Raw genomic sequence first — 13,962 nt, forward strand, 5'->3', positions numbered from 1 at the left:
CTCATGCTACATTCAGGCCTTGACTTAATAATGAGTGTAACGCTAATCATTAGACTTAATTTTTGAAGTACTAAAAAGAAAATGATCTGTGTACTGAAGTCACAAACCTTTTTAAAGTGCACACTACCATCTAAGATAGGGGTTTCCCTAGTGACTCAGCAGTAAAGAATCCTCCTGCAATGCAGGAGACGCAGGTTTGATCCCTGGATTAGGAAGATCCCCTGGAGAAGGCAATAGCAACCCACTCCAGTATTCTTGCCTGGAGAATCCCATGGACGGAGGAGCCTGGTGGGCTATAGTCCATGGGGCTGCAAAGAGTCCGACAAGACTGCAGTGACCAAGCGCACATGCACATCATCTAAGATACTTGGCCGTGTATCTTTAATATATTTGTACGTGGGCTTCCCACGTGGGACTAATGGTAAAGAACCCCTCTGCCAACACAGGAGATGTAAGAAACGTGGGTTCAATCCCTGAGTCGGGAAGATCCCCAGGAGGAGGGCATGGCAACCCACTCTAGCATTCTTGCCTGGAGAATCCCATGGACAGAGGAGCCTGGTGGGCTACAGTCCATAGGGTCACCAAGAGTCAGACATGACTGAAGCGACTAAGCACACACATTTGTATGTATTTGTTGGTTTTAAACTGTACATATGGGCTAATATATAATTATGAAACTAATCTGCAAAACAGAAATTTTAAAAGGCTGAGATAAAGAGCTTTTATGATTTTCTACCCACATCCCACATACTGTACCTTATTTGCCCTTCTTCAGAGACCACTGATTTAAAGAACTTTATTCTAGGGAACTTCTCTGGTAGTCCAGTAGTTAAGAATCCATGAGTCCACATGCAATGCAGGGGATGCAGGTTCCATCCCTGGTTGGGGAACTAAAATCCCAAACGCCACAGGGCAACTGAGCCTGCACACCTCAAAGAACTTATATATATAAGTTTTATATGTGTGTGTGTATGTGTGTGTACAAAAAGAACTTTACAGCCAAGGATCCTTTTTCTAGTACACATTATGATTAAGGAGGCTGCTTTAGCGCAAACTTTTATGGATAACCTGGCTAGGAGGGGATCAGTAACATCTAATTCAGAGGGTTTACTTTATGGCTCCTAAGAATTGACACCACAGTAATTATTTACTATCATCTGTGCCTGAAGCCCTGTGCTCTGGGAGCTGCAGTCACTTGTGCTGAAAGCACCAGAGCAAGTGTTAAGAGGCATGGGTCCTATTTTTGAAGAATCCAGCCATTAAGAATACAGGAACATTCCAGCAATGTAACACTAACAAGTATTATATTTATAAGAAAATGCTCAGAATCCCCACTATGGTCAACCCGCTGATTCCAGGATAGACAAAAAGATGGAGACAAAGACAGTTGGCCTGTGGTTCTCAAAGCAAATTATTTAATTTACTTCTGAAAATCAGAAAGCTCTGTCCTCTAAAGTCAGGGCCATTATTTCAGGCTGAGACAGCCGGCCAGCTTGAGGAGCCTGAGGGGGCACAGACCAGCTACTTGAGAAGAGTTACAGCAAGATGAACCTGATGACCTTTATTGTCTTCAGTCAGAAATCTCAACTTTCCTTCCGGCTTTTTAGGAGATGACCTGCACATTGCATTAATTTCCTTCCAAATCAGAAATTCTCCATCTTTTTCTAGTTAACAGGGATGCATTTACCTAAAGGAAGACTTGGAAATGTGCAACGGAGAGCTCAGTGGTGTCTCACTTACCTTCATGTAAGGAGATCTAAAAACATGACCTTCAGTTCCTACTGCAACACTGACAGGCAATAAGGAATGTGACCAGTGTAAAGTCAATTAATGATACTAGGTATGGCAATGCATTCTGGTATTGATACTTCTAAAGCCTTTCTGCCTAAAACACCTATTGATTGCTATCAACACTATCCACTGTATACTGTGGATAGTATCCAACACTGGCCACTGTACACACATAATCTTTAATGGTTAAGACTAAAATACAAGAGCAGCTACCATTACTGAAGATCTACTATGCGAGCTTTATGTGTATCATTTCTTTTCTTTCTTCAGCTTATGAGACTTAGCACCTCATTTTATAAATGATAAACAAATTTTGAGAGGTTACTTAAAATCGCATTTTGAGAGCACCAGGCCAGGATTTGCAACAAGATCTGCTCTAGAATCCTGTTTTAAAAACTACGTCACTACATGTTATAAGTTCCAAATCTATGTTTCTCTTTCTGCACATTTCATTCAATGATATGTTCTGTACTGTCTGGTTAAGAGCATAATTACAATAAAATATGATAAGCAATAATATTTTTGTATTGAAAAGCAGGCTTCAGGATCTAAAGAATGTATTCAAGTCCTAACTCTATTACTTACCAGCAATATTACCCAAGGAAATACATTTAAATTTCTGAGTGCCTGTCTTTGTTAACTGTAAAATAGGAATAACTATCATGTAGAATTGTTATGAAGATTAAATATGCATGCATGTAAAGAATATTGAATAGTGCCTGGTAACGCAGTTAGCTTGCAATAAATGGTATTATTTTTAGATACACAAAATAGTATGACAACAGAAAGGATAAAACAGATCTGCCAAGAAGATGAAGGATACAAGTACGTGATATTCGGGAAAGGTTCCTAGTAGTTTCAGTGTCTGAGCTGAGCATGCAGTCTCTTTCCTAAATCCTCAGGAAGACCCAACAGGCTCGAGACTCATTCCTTGATATGAACTTGAACACCTTGGTAGTGCTAACAGTAAGCCCCGTCCTGAGGGCAAGACTGGAAGGAAAAAACAAAGACCAAAGTACACTGTGTGTGTTAACACTGGGCCTGAAATCAAAGGGCTCTGCGTGTTTTTCAGGCTCCGGCTGGGGTCAGTATGAAGATGGTGCTCAACTGCCCACTGGATAAAGCAGGACAGTCGCTCTCACCCCAGGGCACGGTTCTATTCTGTCTCAATCAGAAACTACCCAGCGGAGCTTGGGGACTGGACACAGGAGGGATGGAGCAGGTCAGGACTATCTCACACAGCCCTCCCGCAAACTGGTCATTACGGACAAGAGATTAAAATTAAGTTCTTCAGCATGCAATGCCTAGACTGAATGCCTCTAAAACCAAGCACAGACAGGCCTGCTTGAGGTTTAAACGTCAAAACCATGAGCATTTAAAGGGGCTGGGGTTTCAGGGTAAGTCTGTACACAGAGATAGTTTGTGCTATTTCCACCAGAGAGTTAAAAGAACTTTTTAAGTTATGAAAAATACTCTGACTTCGACCTTTAGAGAAACAATATGATTATTTTGACTCTTTCAAATATAATCCTTAAGGTACTTTAAATAGCAAGCAGCATTACTTAAAAAGGCAAATACTGTCAAAAATAAATTAAGCTACAGGGTAAGGGAGCAACAGGACTTTTGAGCGCTCTTTAGAGAGCTACAAGATTCATGACTTCATGCTTAATAAAAATGTCACAGATGCACAAAGTTCTCTGGGATACTCCATGCATCTGAAAAGAATGATTTCAGTACACGCCATGGCTTTAACACGAATGAAAGGAAATAATTTTCTAAAACTAGTACGATACTACACTAGTCAGTTAAGCTGATTACCTGTACTTCATTTACCCTTCAGTCACATTATTTAAGTAATTTTTTTTTTAGTAGGCCCACGACTTACACAAATTAGCCACAAGCTATACTAGGCATTGATTTGCATTTTCTGTATGGTTTAGATCTTAATAACATCCTTCAGACGTCAGGAAGTAGGTACATTTTGATGTCCACCTTCTTGGTTCTATCTGCCAGCATTAACTCAGCCAATTTGACCTCCAAGAGCACCACTTTGACCTCAGCACTCCACTCCCAATACTAAGCACATAATACATCACTTCACAAATGATGGAAGAAATCAGAGAGTACCCCGGCAAGGACACCACATTATAACCAGCAGCTAATGCCTGTGAATAATTCCAGTAAGAATGAACCCAGGTTAAGAATGATGTACGTACCTGCACCACAGGATCTTTTGGTTGGTGTGATTAACGAGACATGAGCTGTGTCTGTGCATGGCCCACCTAGAAACAGAAAGGCAGGCACAAGAGTCAGTTCACATCCTCTGCATACCCAGAGGGGCTGTCTTGGATAAAGAGAAACCTAAAATGGAAGGGATCAGTCTGTAAACATGCATAAAGAGGAGCAGCAGACAAAGATGAAGATGGTGATGGTGGTGGTGGGTTAATTTTTAGTTCAGCAATTCAGTCTAAAGGTCCACATTCTTTCTATATTGTAACATCCTTTACATTAAAAAAAAAAAAACACCTAATCTCACATAATGTTAAGATATTAAAGAACAAAATTTTAACTAGAATTCTGATCTGGGTAAGAGTAAATTACCCTTAAGTTCAGGGAGATGAATTTTCCACACAGCAATAAGCAGGAGTCTCCTTCTTAGGTTTATCTCAGTGGTCACCCCACTTCTGAATTTACTGCAAAACTGGCCTTATTTAAAGTAGGCGGGAAACCTCCCTAAAGAACTACTTATCAGAAGAAATGAGGATCATTTTAATATTTAAAGACAGCACTGCTAACCAAGAAAGAATATCTAGCTTACTTATAAAAATATGACACAAAGAGGGCCTTCATGGAGTTTTCATGGCCCAGGGAGCTGACGGATAGGTATAATTCAAGAGTATGAGAGACACAGTCAATCAGTGGGTGAAGACTTGAAACGCAATCATTTCATTCTATAGAATCAGGACCACAAACAAATTCTTAACCTGATATTGATATATACTCCAATACTCTACCTTCTAAAATAGGAAGTTACTTTATAAACTTGAAGACCAGAGGTTTCTACATGCACTGGGAGGGGCAACAGAGATGATCATTCAGGAATGGGGCACACAAGCAAATATCACACAGATCATTTGAAAAGTCTCTCCAGGTGACTAGAATGAAGGAAAACATGATTATTTCACATAACTGCTTATCACCTATGGGGCTTCCCCGTTGGCGCAGTGGTAAAGAATCCAACTACTAACGCAGGAGATGTGGGTTCAATCCCTGGGTCAGGAAGATCTCCTGGAGAAGGAAATAGCAACCCAATCCAGTATTCTTGCCTGGAAAATTCCATGGACAGAGGAGCCTGGCAGGCTACTTTCCTTGGGGTCGCAAAGAATCAGACATGACTTAGCGAATAAACAACAATATGTCATCTATGACCAAACTTCCTATCATTGAAGTTACTCATCAAAAAAGAAGGAAATGAAAGAGCTCAGAGTTTGTGCCACCAAGATCCATGGATTTAGGATCCTAGATATCCCACCAAAGAAGTTCATCATTAGTCTACTCTTTCCTATACCAAGGCCCAAAACAGCAGCAAATCTTAGTGGGTGTAAGGAGACACTGAGAGAAAACAGTAAAAGGTGGAAAAATCAAGTAAGCATGTTGTTAATGTCAAAGAGCACCTAGCAAATACTTTGATGTGCCCCTACAGGTTAGTCTCATGCTCAAGGGCTTATAATCTTGTGAGAAAGACAAAATTTGTGCACTTACACAAAGAATAATACATGACAGCAATAAAGAGCTAGATGCAAAATGATCAAGTGCCAAAGAATATGGAACAAGTAATAAATGCTAAATGTAATCAGGAAGAAGGATTATTCATCATTGGCCAGCATTACCTGGAAATACTTCTCAAGGATTTGAAAATGAGGCAAGAATAAATTAAAAGTTACAAAGACCAAAAAAAGAGGGCAAGAAAAACTGCGAAGTTTTATACAAATGTCACATTCAGCAGAGAAAGCTTAATATACTAAAATCCCAGAGGTCCAAATAAGCACTAGTGATATGAAAATAAGCAACACGGAGAGACAGTAGTGATTGCAAGGAAGACTAATTCAGACCCCACATCCTCAAAACCCACTGGGCACTAGCTCTGTAGCTTCATAAAATGTTATAGCTTCTGTTCTCAGGTGTGATTTTTCTTTTGCTTTTTTGTTCTTTTGTTAAATGAATAATTCTTATTTCAGGAAAAAAAAGCAGTTAAGCCCTACAACTACTCTTCAGTTAGTAACCCCAAATAAGTGATCCTTAGGGTTTTTTAACAAAAATATGCTGATAGTAAAATTGCTCATAAACCACAGAGTTAATGAGATCATCTATACAAAAAGACTTCACAAACTATAAAGTTTTATGTTATGTATCTTCACTGTTTCTGCCATGAGGTTTTATGAACCCAAGGGTCAAGATTCACTTTGTCATTTACTCTTGGGTCATGACTGTATTGGAGAAGGAAATAGTAACCCACTTCGGTATTCTTGCCTGGAGAATCCCATGGACAGAGGAGCCTAGTGGGCTACAGCCCATGGGGTCGCAAAGAGTCAGACACGACTGAAGCGACTAGGCAGCGTGACTGTATGGACAAAGGGCACTTAATAGTATTCAGTAAGTGACCACTGCAAGCCACTTGATCGAATCAAGATTGAGAAGTGTACATTTTTTTAAAACTTTTTTTCTATTGAGGTTTAACATAAAGAGAATGAAACACTAGAATGAAGTGTACAAATCTTAAGTATATACCTTAAAGGGTTTTAAACACATATATACTTGTGTAACAACCACCAAATAAAAATATAGAAACATTTCTGGAATCCAGAAAGTTCAAGGGTACATTTAAAAAATACATATTTCCAGATCTTGACTCTGGAAATTTCGATGCAATAGGCTGGGGTGAGCATTGGAAGAGACTAATGTACATTTTTAAACCAGCTGAGCACAATGTACATATTAACAGCCCAGTTAGTTCCAATCTCTGGTAAAACTAACTCCCAGCTTGATATATGGCCAAAATCATTGAGTTCATACAATACTGTGAGCCACACAAAACACAAGGGTCAATAACAGCTTAACTAGCAGAATATTTGTTTAAAAGGTCATAAAATAATTCACTGACTAAAACTGTAAGAACAGAGAGAAACTAGTTTAATCAAAATCCCTGAAGAAATCTGGCTGGGACTCATGAATTAACTCTCCCATGTTTACAAATGCAATCTTTACCTCATCTGTAGGTTGAAGGTTTATCCTGTTGAAAATTCCTAATGAATGAATTTCTGTAGGTTTTGGCAAATATGCAAATAACTTTAAGGCTACCTAGCATATCTCAACATGTATCATCATGAAAGTGTTCTCCAGAGAGCTTGTTAAACTAACAACCCAATCCAATGTATTCACTACATTACAGTAAAGCACAAATAGAACCATAGCCGAGTCAAAACAAATTGACAGCAAGAGTAACAGGCAGTGATAATATATCCCAGCTTTGATAATTGGACAATATTATAAACACAGAGCTTGGAATTAAGTTTGGTCTGGCAGACTATAACCTATGAAACTCTTTAAAATCCAGATCAGATGCATATGAGCAATGCACATATATTCTATACTAATTGTGCTGTCATATAAAATTCCTATACTCTCAAATAAAAGGAGTAACCGCAGGAGGTAACAATATCCACTCTTACACAATTAATTGCAAGTCAATACTGTTACACTGAATTCAGGAAATTAAGGGCCACCCAAAGGGACCCTTTCCAGGTTTGGGTCCACAACAATAAAAATATAGCATTAGTCTCATTGGGTATGGCAAACAAAGTAATTTTGAGAGTTGATAGTAAGGGTCAAACTCGGGGCATCTGTTCCATAAGGGAATGGAGCTGGCTAATGTCTGCAAGGGGGGCTGGCATATGGTCTCATAAATCATTATAAATTCTGCTCCTATTTTTGGCCTCTTCCTTCCAAGCAGCAGGATGGGCAGAGCTAATACTTGAAGAGCAAAATGAAGAAACCTTTTCAGGCCTGGGATCTACAGGTAAATGTAGAGATGCTGTGTCTGTTGGGATCAAGAGTGGAAGGTTGGGAAAATAAATGCATTTCTAAGCACAGGACAATTCACACCATACCCTCTATCCTATATTAATAGCAAGTGAGTTTGGAACAATGAGTTTGGGGTTGTTAAAGATTAAAAATAAAATCACAGTTAAGGTTCCTTGCTTAATATGACACTCACTGAGAATTTTGAACCAGACAATATCAAGATTAACTCACCTGAACTTTTAGCCAATCACCATGAGTGTTTTCTGTTTTCTTTTGCTAAAGCAAAATTAAATATGTGACCTTTTTCAAGTTTCTTCATTATCTGAAGATACTTAATACTATCATTTTTCACTTGATATTATATTCAGAATTTTTCCTAAGTTTCCACAATTCAGTGTCTGGAATTTGCATGTAAATAATGTCTGTGGTAGCTTGTGGCTTGTGACTTAAGTCTGAATACTCTATCTTGTCTTCTAGGGATGCTTCTATTCTTATATCAAAGGTGTCATACATAATGCAGCACCATGGATCGCATTTGCAATTCCACATGAGAGCTATGAAATGAAATTCTCCAACTGTATTCCCAACAACCAGAAATCTTTATAGCCTATGCAATAGGGCAGTGGATTTTTTTCAGGAGACTGTACTGATTTCAGCGGTGTAAAGTAAAAGACAGGTCAAATCTGCATATTAACTTCACTTGTAACCTGCAAAACCAGACGGACTGAATAAAGGTATCCTGTCAACTATCAACTTTCACATTTCAAGCAGAAGTGGCAGGAATCTTTTATTTTCTTTTTCAGCCTCCTGCACACTTACTGAGCATGTCAAAAAACACTGAGCTTCCAACGTAGCAGTCAATCCAACTGACTGAATGGAGACTATGACTCAGGAAAAAGTCCAGAACACAAGCTGCATTTATGCTGGCCCATCATCTTAGGCACTCAAAAATCTAAGGCTGAGTAAATACAGAAAAACAGTACTTCTCCTTAACCTTGAATAGAGATCAACAATTTTCAAGAAAGGTTTTATTAAAACAGCTGTGATGAGTGGTTATTTTTGGCTCCTGATTTCACTAGTCCTCACTAGCTGCACTTATACCACATGCTAAACCACATCAATTAGGAAAAATGGTCTGTCAAGGAGTCAGTCAGCTAAAAATTGCCAGAAGCTCGATAATCAAATATTCTACTATCAGCTCTTTCATGGTAACTGCAAAAACATTAAAACACAAAAATAGCCATTCTTTTTGTAGATTTATAACACTTCAATATTCTTGCTTAATTAACATGACATTTACATAACAGTATCTAATTAATTTCTAACTAAAGGCAGTGTGGGCTAATTAGAAATGCATCATCCTTTTTTTAACCAGCTTGTCAATTCCACTGTCATAATCTGGACATTGTTTACCTTTGCAACATCTCCCTTTCCCAGGCTTGCTATTCAAAAGGTGATTTCAGACAACAGAATTTAAGAGCTATAATTCTCTCCCCACTCTAGAGATTCATATCTTATGGAGTGTTTTCTGATGAGCCACTTAAAAAAAAAAAAATCTATGCAATGGAGATAGTGAAATAAACTCAACACTGTCTTCTGATGTGGCCATATTAAGAATGCAGAACTCTTTTAAAAATATCCAAAGAATGTATATTCCTTCAGCAATAAAACATTTCTTCTATAAAAGCCTTCAAAATACACATGGAGACTTAAAAGAGTAAATGGTAAAACATGAATATTAGGGATAAATCAAGATGCACAAGAAAATAAGCCATCTCTTCAGAAAAGAAAACCCTATCCCACTTTACCCTAAACTGGCAATTCTTGAACTGTTTTAATCAGAAAGGACACACTTAATCTGTCTATGTAATCGAGTTTGAAAACCACCATTGATTAAAAACAAGGATATATAAAGACACAACAAGTGGGAATCTAAGTTTACAGAAAATCCTCAGCCCAGATAACAGCCCTGCCACTTCTCCAAATGAAATTTCCAAATTAAAACATTTACGAAACTTGTTATAGAATCTAAGTGTTAATCTCTCAGAAGTTCTAACCCTAACTCACTGCATGATCTCTCACACCACTTGGATCTGATTTAGACATTCATGAGCAGGGGATTTCCAAAGTAGGTAAGAAGCTGCTGTTGGTAGCTCCCTGTTCTGTTCATAAAAGGCCTCTCAAAAAATTTTCATTATCATTCCACCCCCACTCTCCTAAATAATTGTAGCTGGGCAGCTCTGCAAATATTGTGTGTATATGTGTTATTGTGAGTGTGCTTATTAGCCTATTTGCACAATAGAAATAAAATTTAAAACTCTCCCACATCACCTTCCCCAGGGAACAACAAGAAAAATGAAATCAGGAATACTTTGCATTTGCACAGCACTCAGACACTCACACAGGAGCATGCATAGACATCCCTATGGGAGCCGGGGGTTTGTTCTCATTTCATATGGGTCAAGAAATGCTCTCCTGAACCCAGCAATGGCCTTAATGGCATGAGCTCTTTTTAAGTGGCAAAGTTTTACGCATCTTGATACTCTAGCATATTAGCTGTTCAATATGTTTTTCACTATTGAATACAAATGATTCAGGCCAAAATCAATTATCACACATACATAGCTATTCAGAAAGGAAACTGAACCATTAATAAACAGTTGACTTTCACCATATTTACATGCTTTAATCTAACATGGTAGGTCTCAAACATCTGCATCTTAGGACCTTTTTATACTTAAAACATGGAAGACCTTTTGTTTATGTGGGTTATAGCTATTGATGCTTACCTTATTTGAAATTAAACTGAAAAAAAAAATGTAAATTTTCATTTAAAATTCACAAAATAATTACACGTCAACATAAAACATGTTTTTATGAAAAATAACTATATATTTCTAAAAAATGAGAGAAGCCTTGCTTAAAGGAAGAAACCTAGGTTTTCATATTTGCATTCAATCTGTTACAACGCATCACTCATCTGAAACATATGAAGAAGCACTGCCTTCACACAGATATATACTTGGAAAGGGAAGGGTCTCATGGACCTCATTAATGGGTCCTGGGTACCTCTAAAGGTCCTTGGACCACACTTGAGAACCACTGGTATAGAACAAAACGGGCTAATATAATTTCCAAGTTCTCCAAACTTTGTTCACATGCCAACTGACTTACTCTAGTCTTGCAGAGACCAATCAATGCACTAGTACAAATAATAGTCAAAAGTTTGCCTATTCTCAACAAAGCGTTAATATTTAAATAATATTAAACATTTTGGCGCTACATTGTCAAGTTATAAAACCGCCAGCCCTGGAGGCTACTCTAGGTCCTCTGCAGTTCTACAGAAATTTTAGAATCAGTTTGTCAATTTAGCTACACACACACACACAGAGGAAGTAGACTGCTGGGATTATACTGAATCTTTATTTTGAAACATCATCTTAACATTACCTAGTCTCCGGACCCATGAATCCATGAAGGCAAAGAATAGTGGAATAAACTCTACAATTATAACTTCAACCCAGGACATTCTATTTCTGCTACTTATGTAGGAAGAGTAAAACCATGTTTCATGTAACTCAAAGGATTCTGAGCAAGCCAGTTAAATCTGATTTCAGTTTTCAGATGTGATCTCTTACCTAGAGCCCTTATAACCAAGAAAGAGAATCCCATGTATAAGGATACTGACACATACTGACCACCAATACTCTGTGGTAAGTATCACAATAAACTGTGATAAGGTCCAACAGAAATGAACACTGAAATTCTTAAGACACCACCATCTCGAGGTTCAAAACTAGAAAGAATCCTTTTTTGAGAGGTCAAAATATCACCTGGTGAATGAAGTCAGTTGTATTTTTAGACACTTTTGTTTCTGTCTGTGACATAGCATACTTAATATGGGTATGAAATCAGGAGCTGTCACTTCTCCAATTTAGACTTCAGTTCTGACTATTTACAGGCTTAACTAAGGCCCAACTCAGATTCTACATTTGCATTATACCATCAACATGAGCATGAATCTCATAACAACATTAATGAAGAAACCACTCAGCATTACAAGAGTTTTTATTTTTTTGACATAATTTATCTACCGAGAGTGTTTTCATCAATCTTGTCCTGTGTCTGCAAACGAAAGAATGCACTGCCATCCTCAGAAAAGTGACTTGTGCATGTTCTCCATAAGATGCTTCAGAAAAAATAGAAAAATACATCCACTGAGGCCACAGGTATTGTCCCATGGGCACGCAGAAAGAATCCTGAATACAGGTACCCCTCTTCCCTGACTCGTGCTGAGTCTCTCCTGTAAGTAGCTGCTCCACAGATGGCAAATGTGACAATGATCAAAGTGACAATGATCAAAAGGAACCTTAGTCAAACCTCCTTGTTTTGTAGAAATAAACACTAGCAGGTCTTACTAATAGGACCTTTCTTTGCAAGCAATAGTTGAAAATGTCATAATTTGAATTATGTAAAGAAGTGCTTATACTGGTATTTTGAAATTTTAAAAATTCCTTACCAACATGGCATCCTATTGTTTATTAAATCTAAAGAATTACCCTTTTGACAGATCAACAAGTGAAATGTTTTATGAAGTAACATATGAACACAAAATGTAAAGTTACATGTAGCCATTTTTTGGCATGGGCAACTCTGAATTTTCAGAGTTCACAAACACCATCAAAATATATTCATGTAAGTTTAAAATAACATGCAGATAGATGCCCCTATAATGATATTTTTTCCCAGCCAAACACATCTGTCATAATAAAACTTTAATTTAATTTAAAATCAGCACAGTGTCACGTATTACCTGTATCTACACAAAATAGTATGACAGCTGCAAAGGGCTAAAGTTATGTGAAGTGTGGTTGTTCACGGTGACCTTTACTTTCACAGCCAAGTATAGAGCATTTCATTTAATAAGAACATTAAAAAATCTGCATTTGCAAAGAGGGGGCAGAGATGATCTACTTCAAAACATAGTATGAATATCAATAACTGTATAACCTCATTAAGTGCCTGAGGAAACCTTTATGGGAAACTAACCTTTCTGATTTGTGGGCTTCTTAAGGAATCCTTGAAAAACGGGTGCTTAAAGTGTGCTAGTCTCTCTTGCAAAGGGGAAGTTTGAAGGGGGAAATTCAGGTGATAAAAGAAATACCTGTCAGCAAAACTTGCTATTTCACAACAGGCAGGTGGCCATTTGCACAGTTAAAACAACAAAAAAGACAAGTCTCATTATTCTAAAAGCTCTGTTAAAGGAGATGACCTGTCACCACAATGAGACAACCGAATTTCAAAATTAGGGAGGAAAACTGCCTTCCTGAGTTACTTCATCTTGAGATTACTGAATGGAACAGAAAATAATAAAAAAGAGTATTACATAGCTGCTCAAAATCCGGTTCAGGCAATGAGAAGCCCCTCTTTACTGTATCAAAACACATGAGCACATGAATGTTCTCAAAAGTATAAAAATAAACTTTTCTGAATATTGCCTAGCTGGGTGTTATGGGGAAGAGCAAAGCAGAATAAAATCAAGTCTCGGCTAATTTTGAGTTCAGCCTCTAAACTGGTACAGAGAGATGACATTCTCATGTCAATGAGGTGACCAACACAATAATACGTCATTAAAATGTTAAGGGAAGAAGTTAGGGATTCCTTGAAGGAAGCAAGTGTGGATGAAAAGATTCTGAGGTAGGCTTCCAAAAGCACAAATAAAAACAGTAATATATGCTGCCATGGTGTCTTTGGGGGACAACAAGAAACTGGTTTCGGTTCAGAGCTAAGTATTAGCGCTGGGAAAGGCAGGGAGGTCAAATACAATGAGGTTCCAGATTATATGAGGGAAGGATTTCTGATACAAGATTTAAGAATCTGGACGATCAAATTCAGGCAGTGATGAGTCAGTGAAATAATTCCCTTTTTTATTTAACATAATACCAATGGGAGATTCATCTGACAAGTTTATGGACTAGGACAAGATTAGAAGCAAGAAGTCTAAAGATTATGGCTGGGATTTCCCTGGTGGTCCACGGTTAAGATTATGTGCTCCCAAAGCAGGGGCCCTGGGTTCAATCCCTGGTGAGA

The 13,962-nt window shown here is 37.9% G+C and overlaps 1 protein-coding gene across 2 annotated transcripts in view; it reads right to left on the reverse strand.

Annotated features, from left to right (window-relative positions):
* Positions 1–13,962, reverse strand: part of ZFAND3 (zinc finger AN1-type containing 3) — a 320,114-nt gene that overhangs the window by 54,506 nt on the left and 251,646 nt on the right. The window contains exon 4 of one of the 2 annotated variants that reach the window (XM_020873376.2): positions 4,008–4,073. The exons of the other annotated variant lie outside the window; for it this stretch is intronic. Coding sequence (XP_020729035.1) covers positions 4,008–4,073 — 66 coding nt within the window. The remainder of the gene's footprint in view (positions 1–4,007; positions 4,074–13,962) is intronic. 2 annotated transcript variants of the gene reach the window in all.

Source organism: Odocoileus virginianus, chromosome 27 (assembly GCF_023699985.2).
Source record: "Odocoileus virginianus isolate 20LAN1187 ecotype Illinois chromosome 27, Ovbor_1.2, whole genome shotgun sequence".
Classification (NCBI taxonomy): Eukaryota; Metazoa; Chordata; class Mammalia; order Artiodactyla; family Cervidae; genus Odocoileus; species Odocoileus virginianus.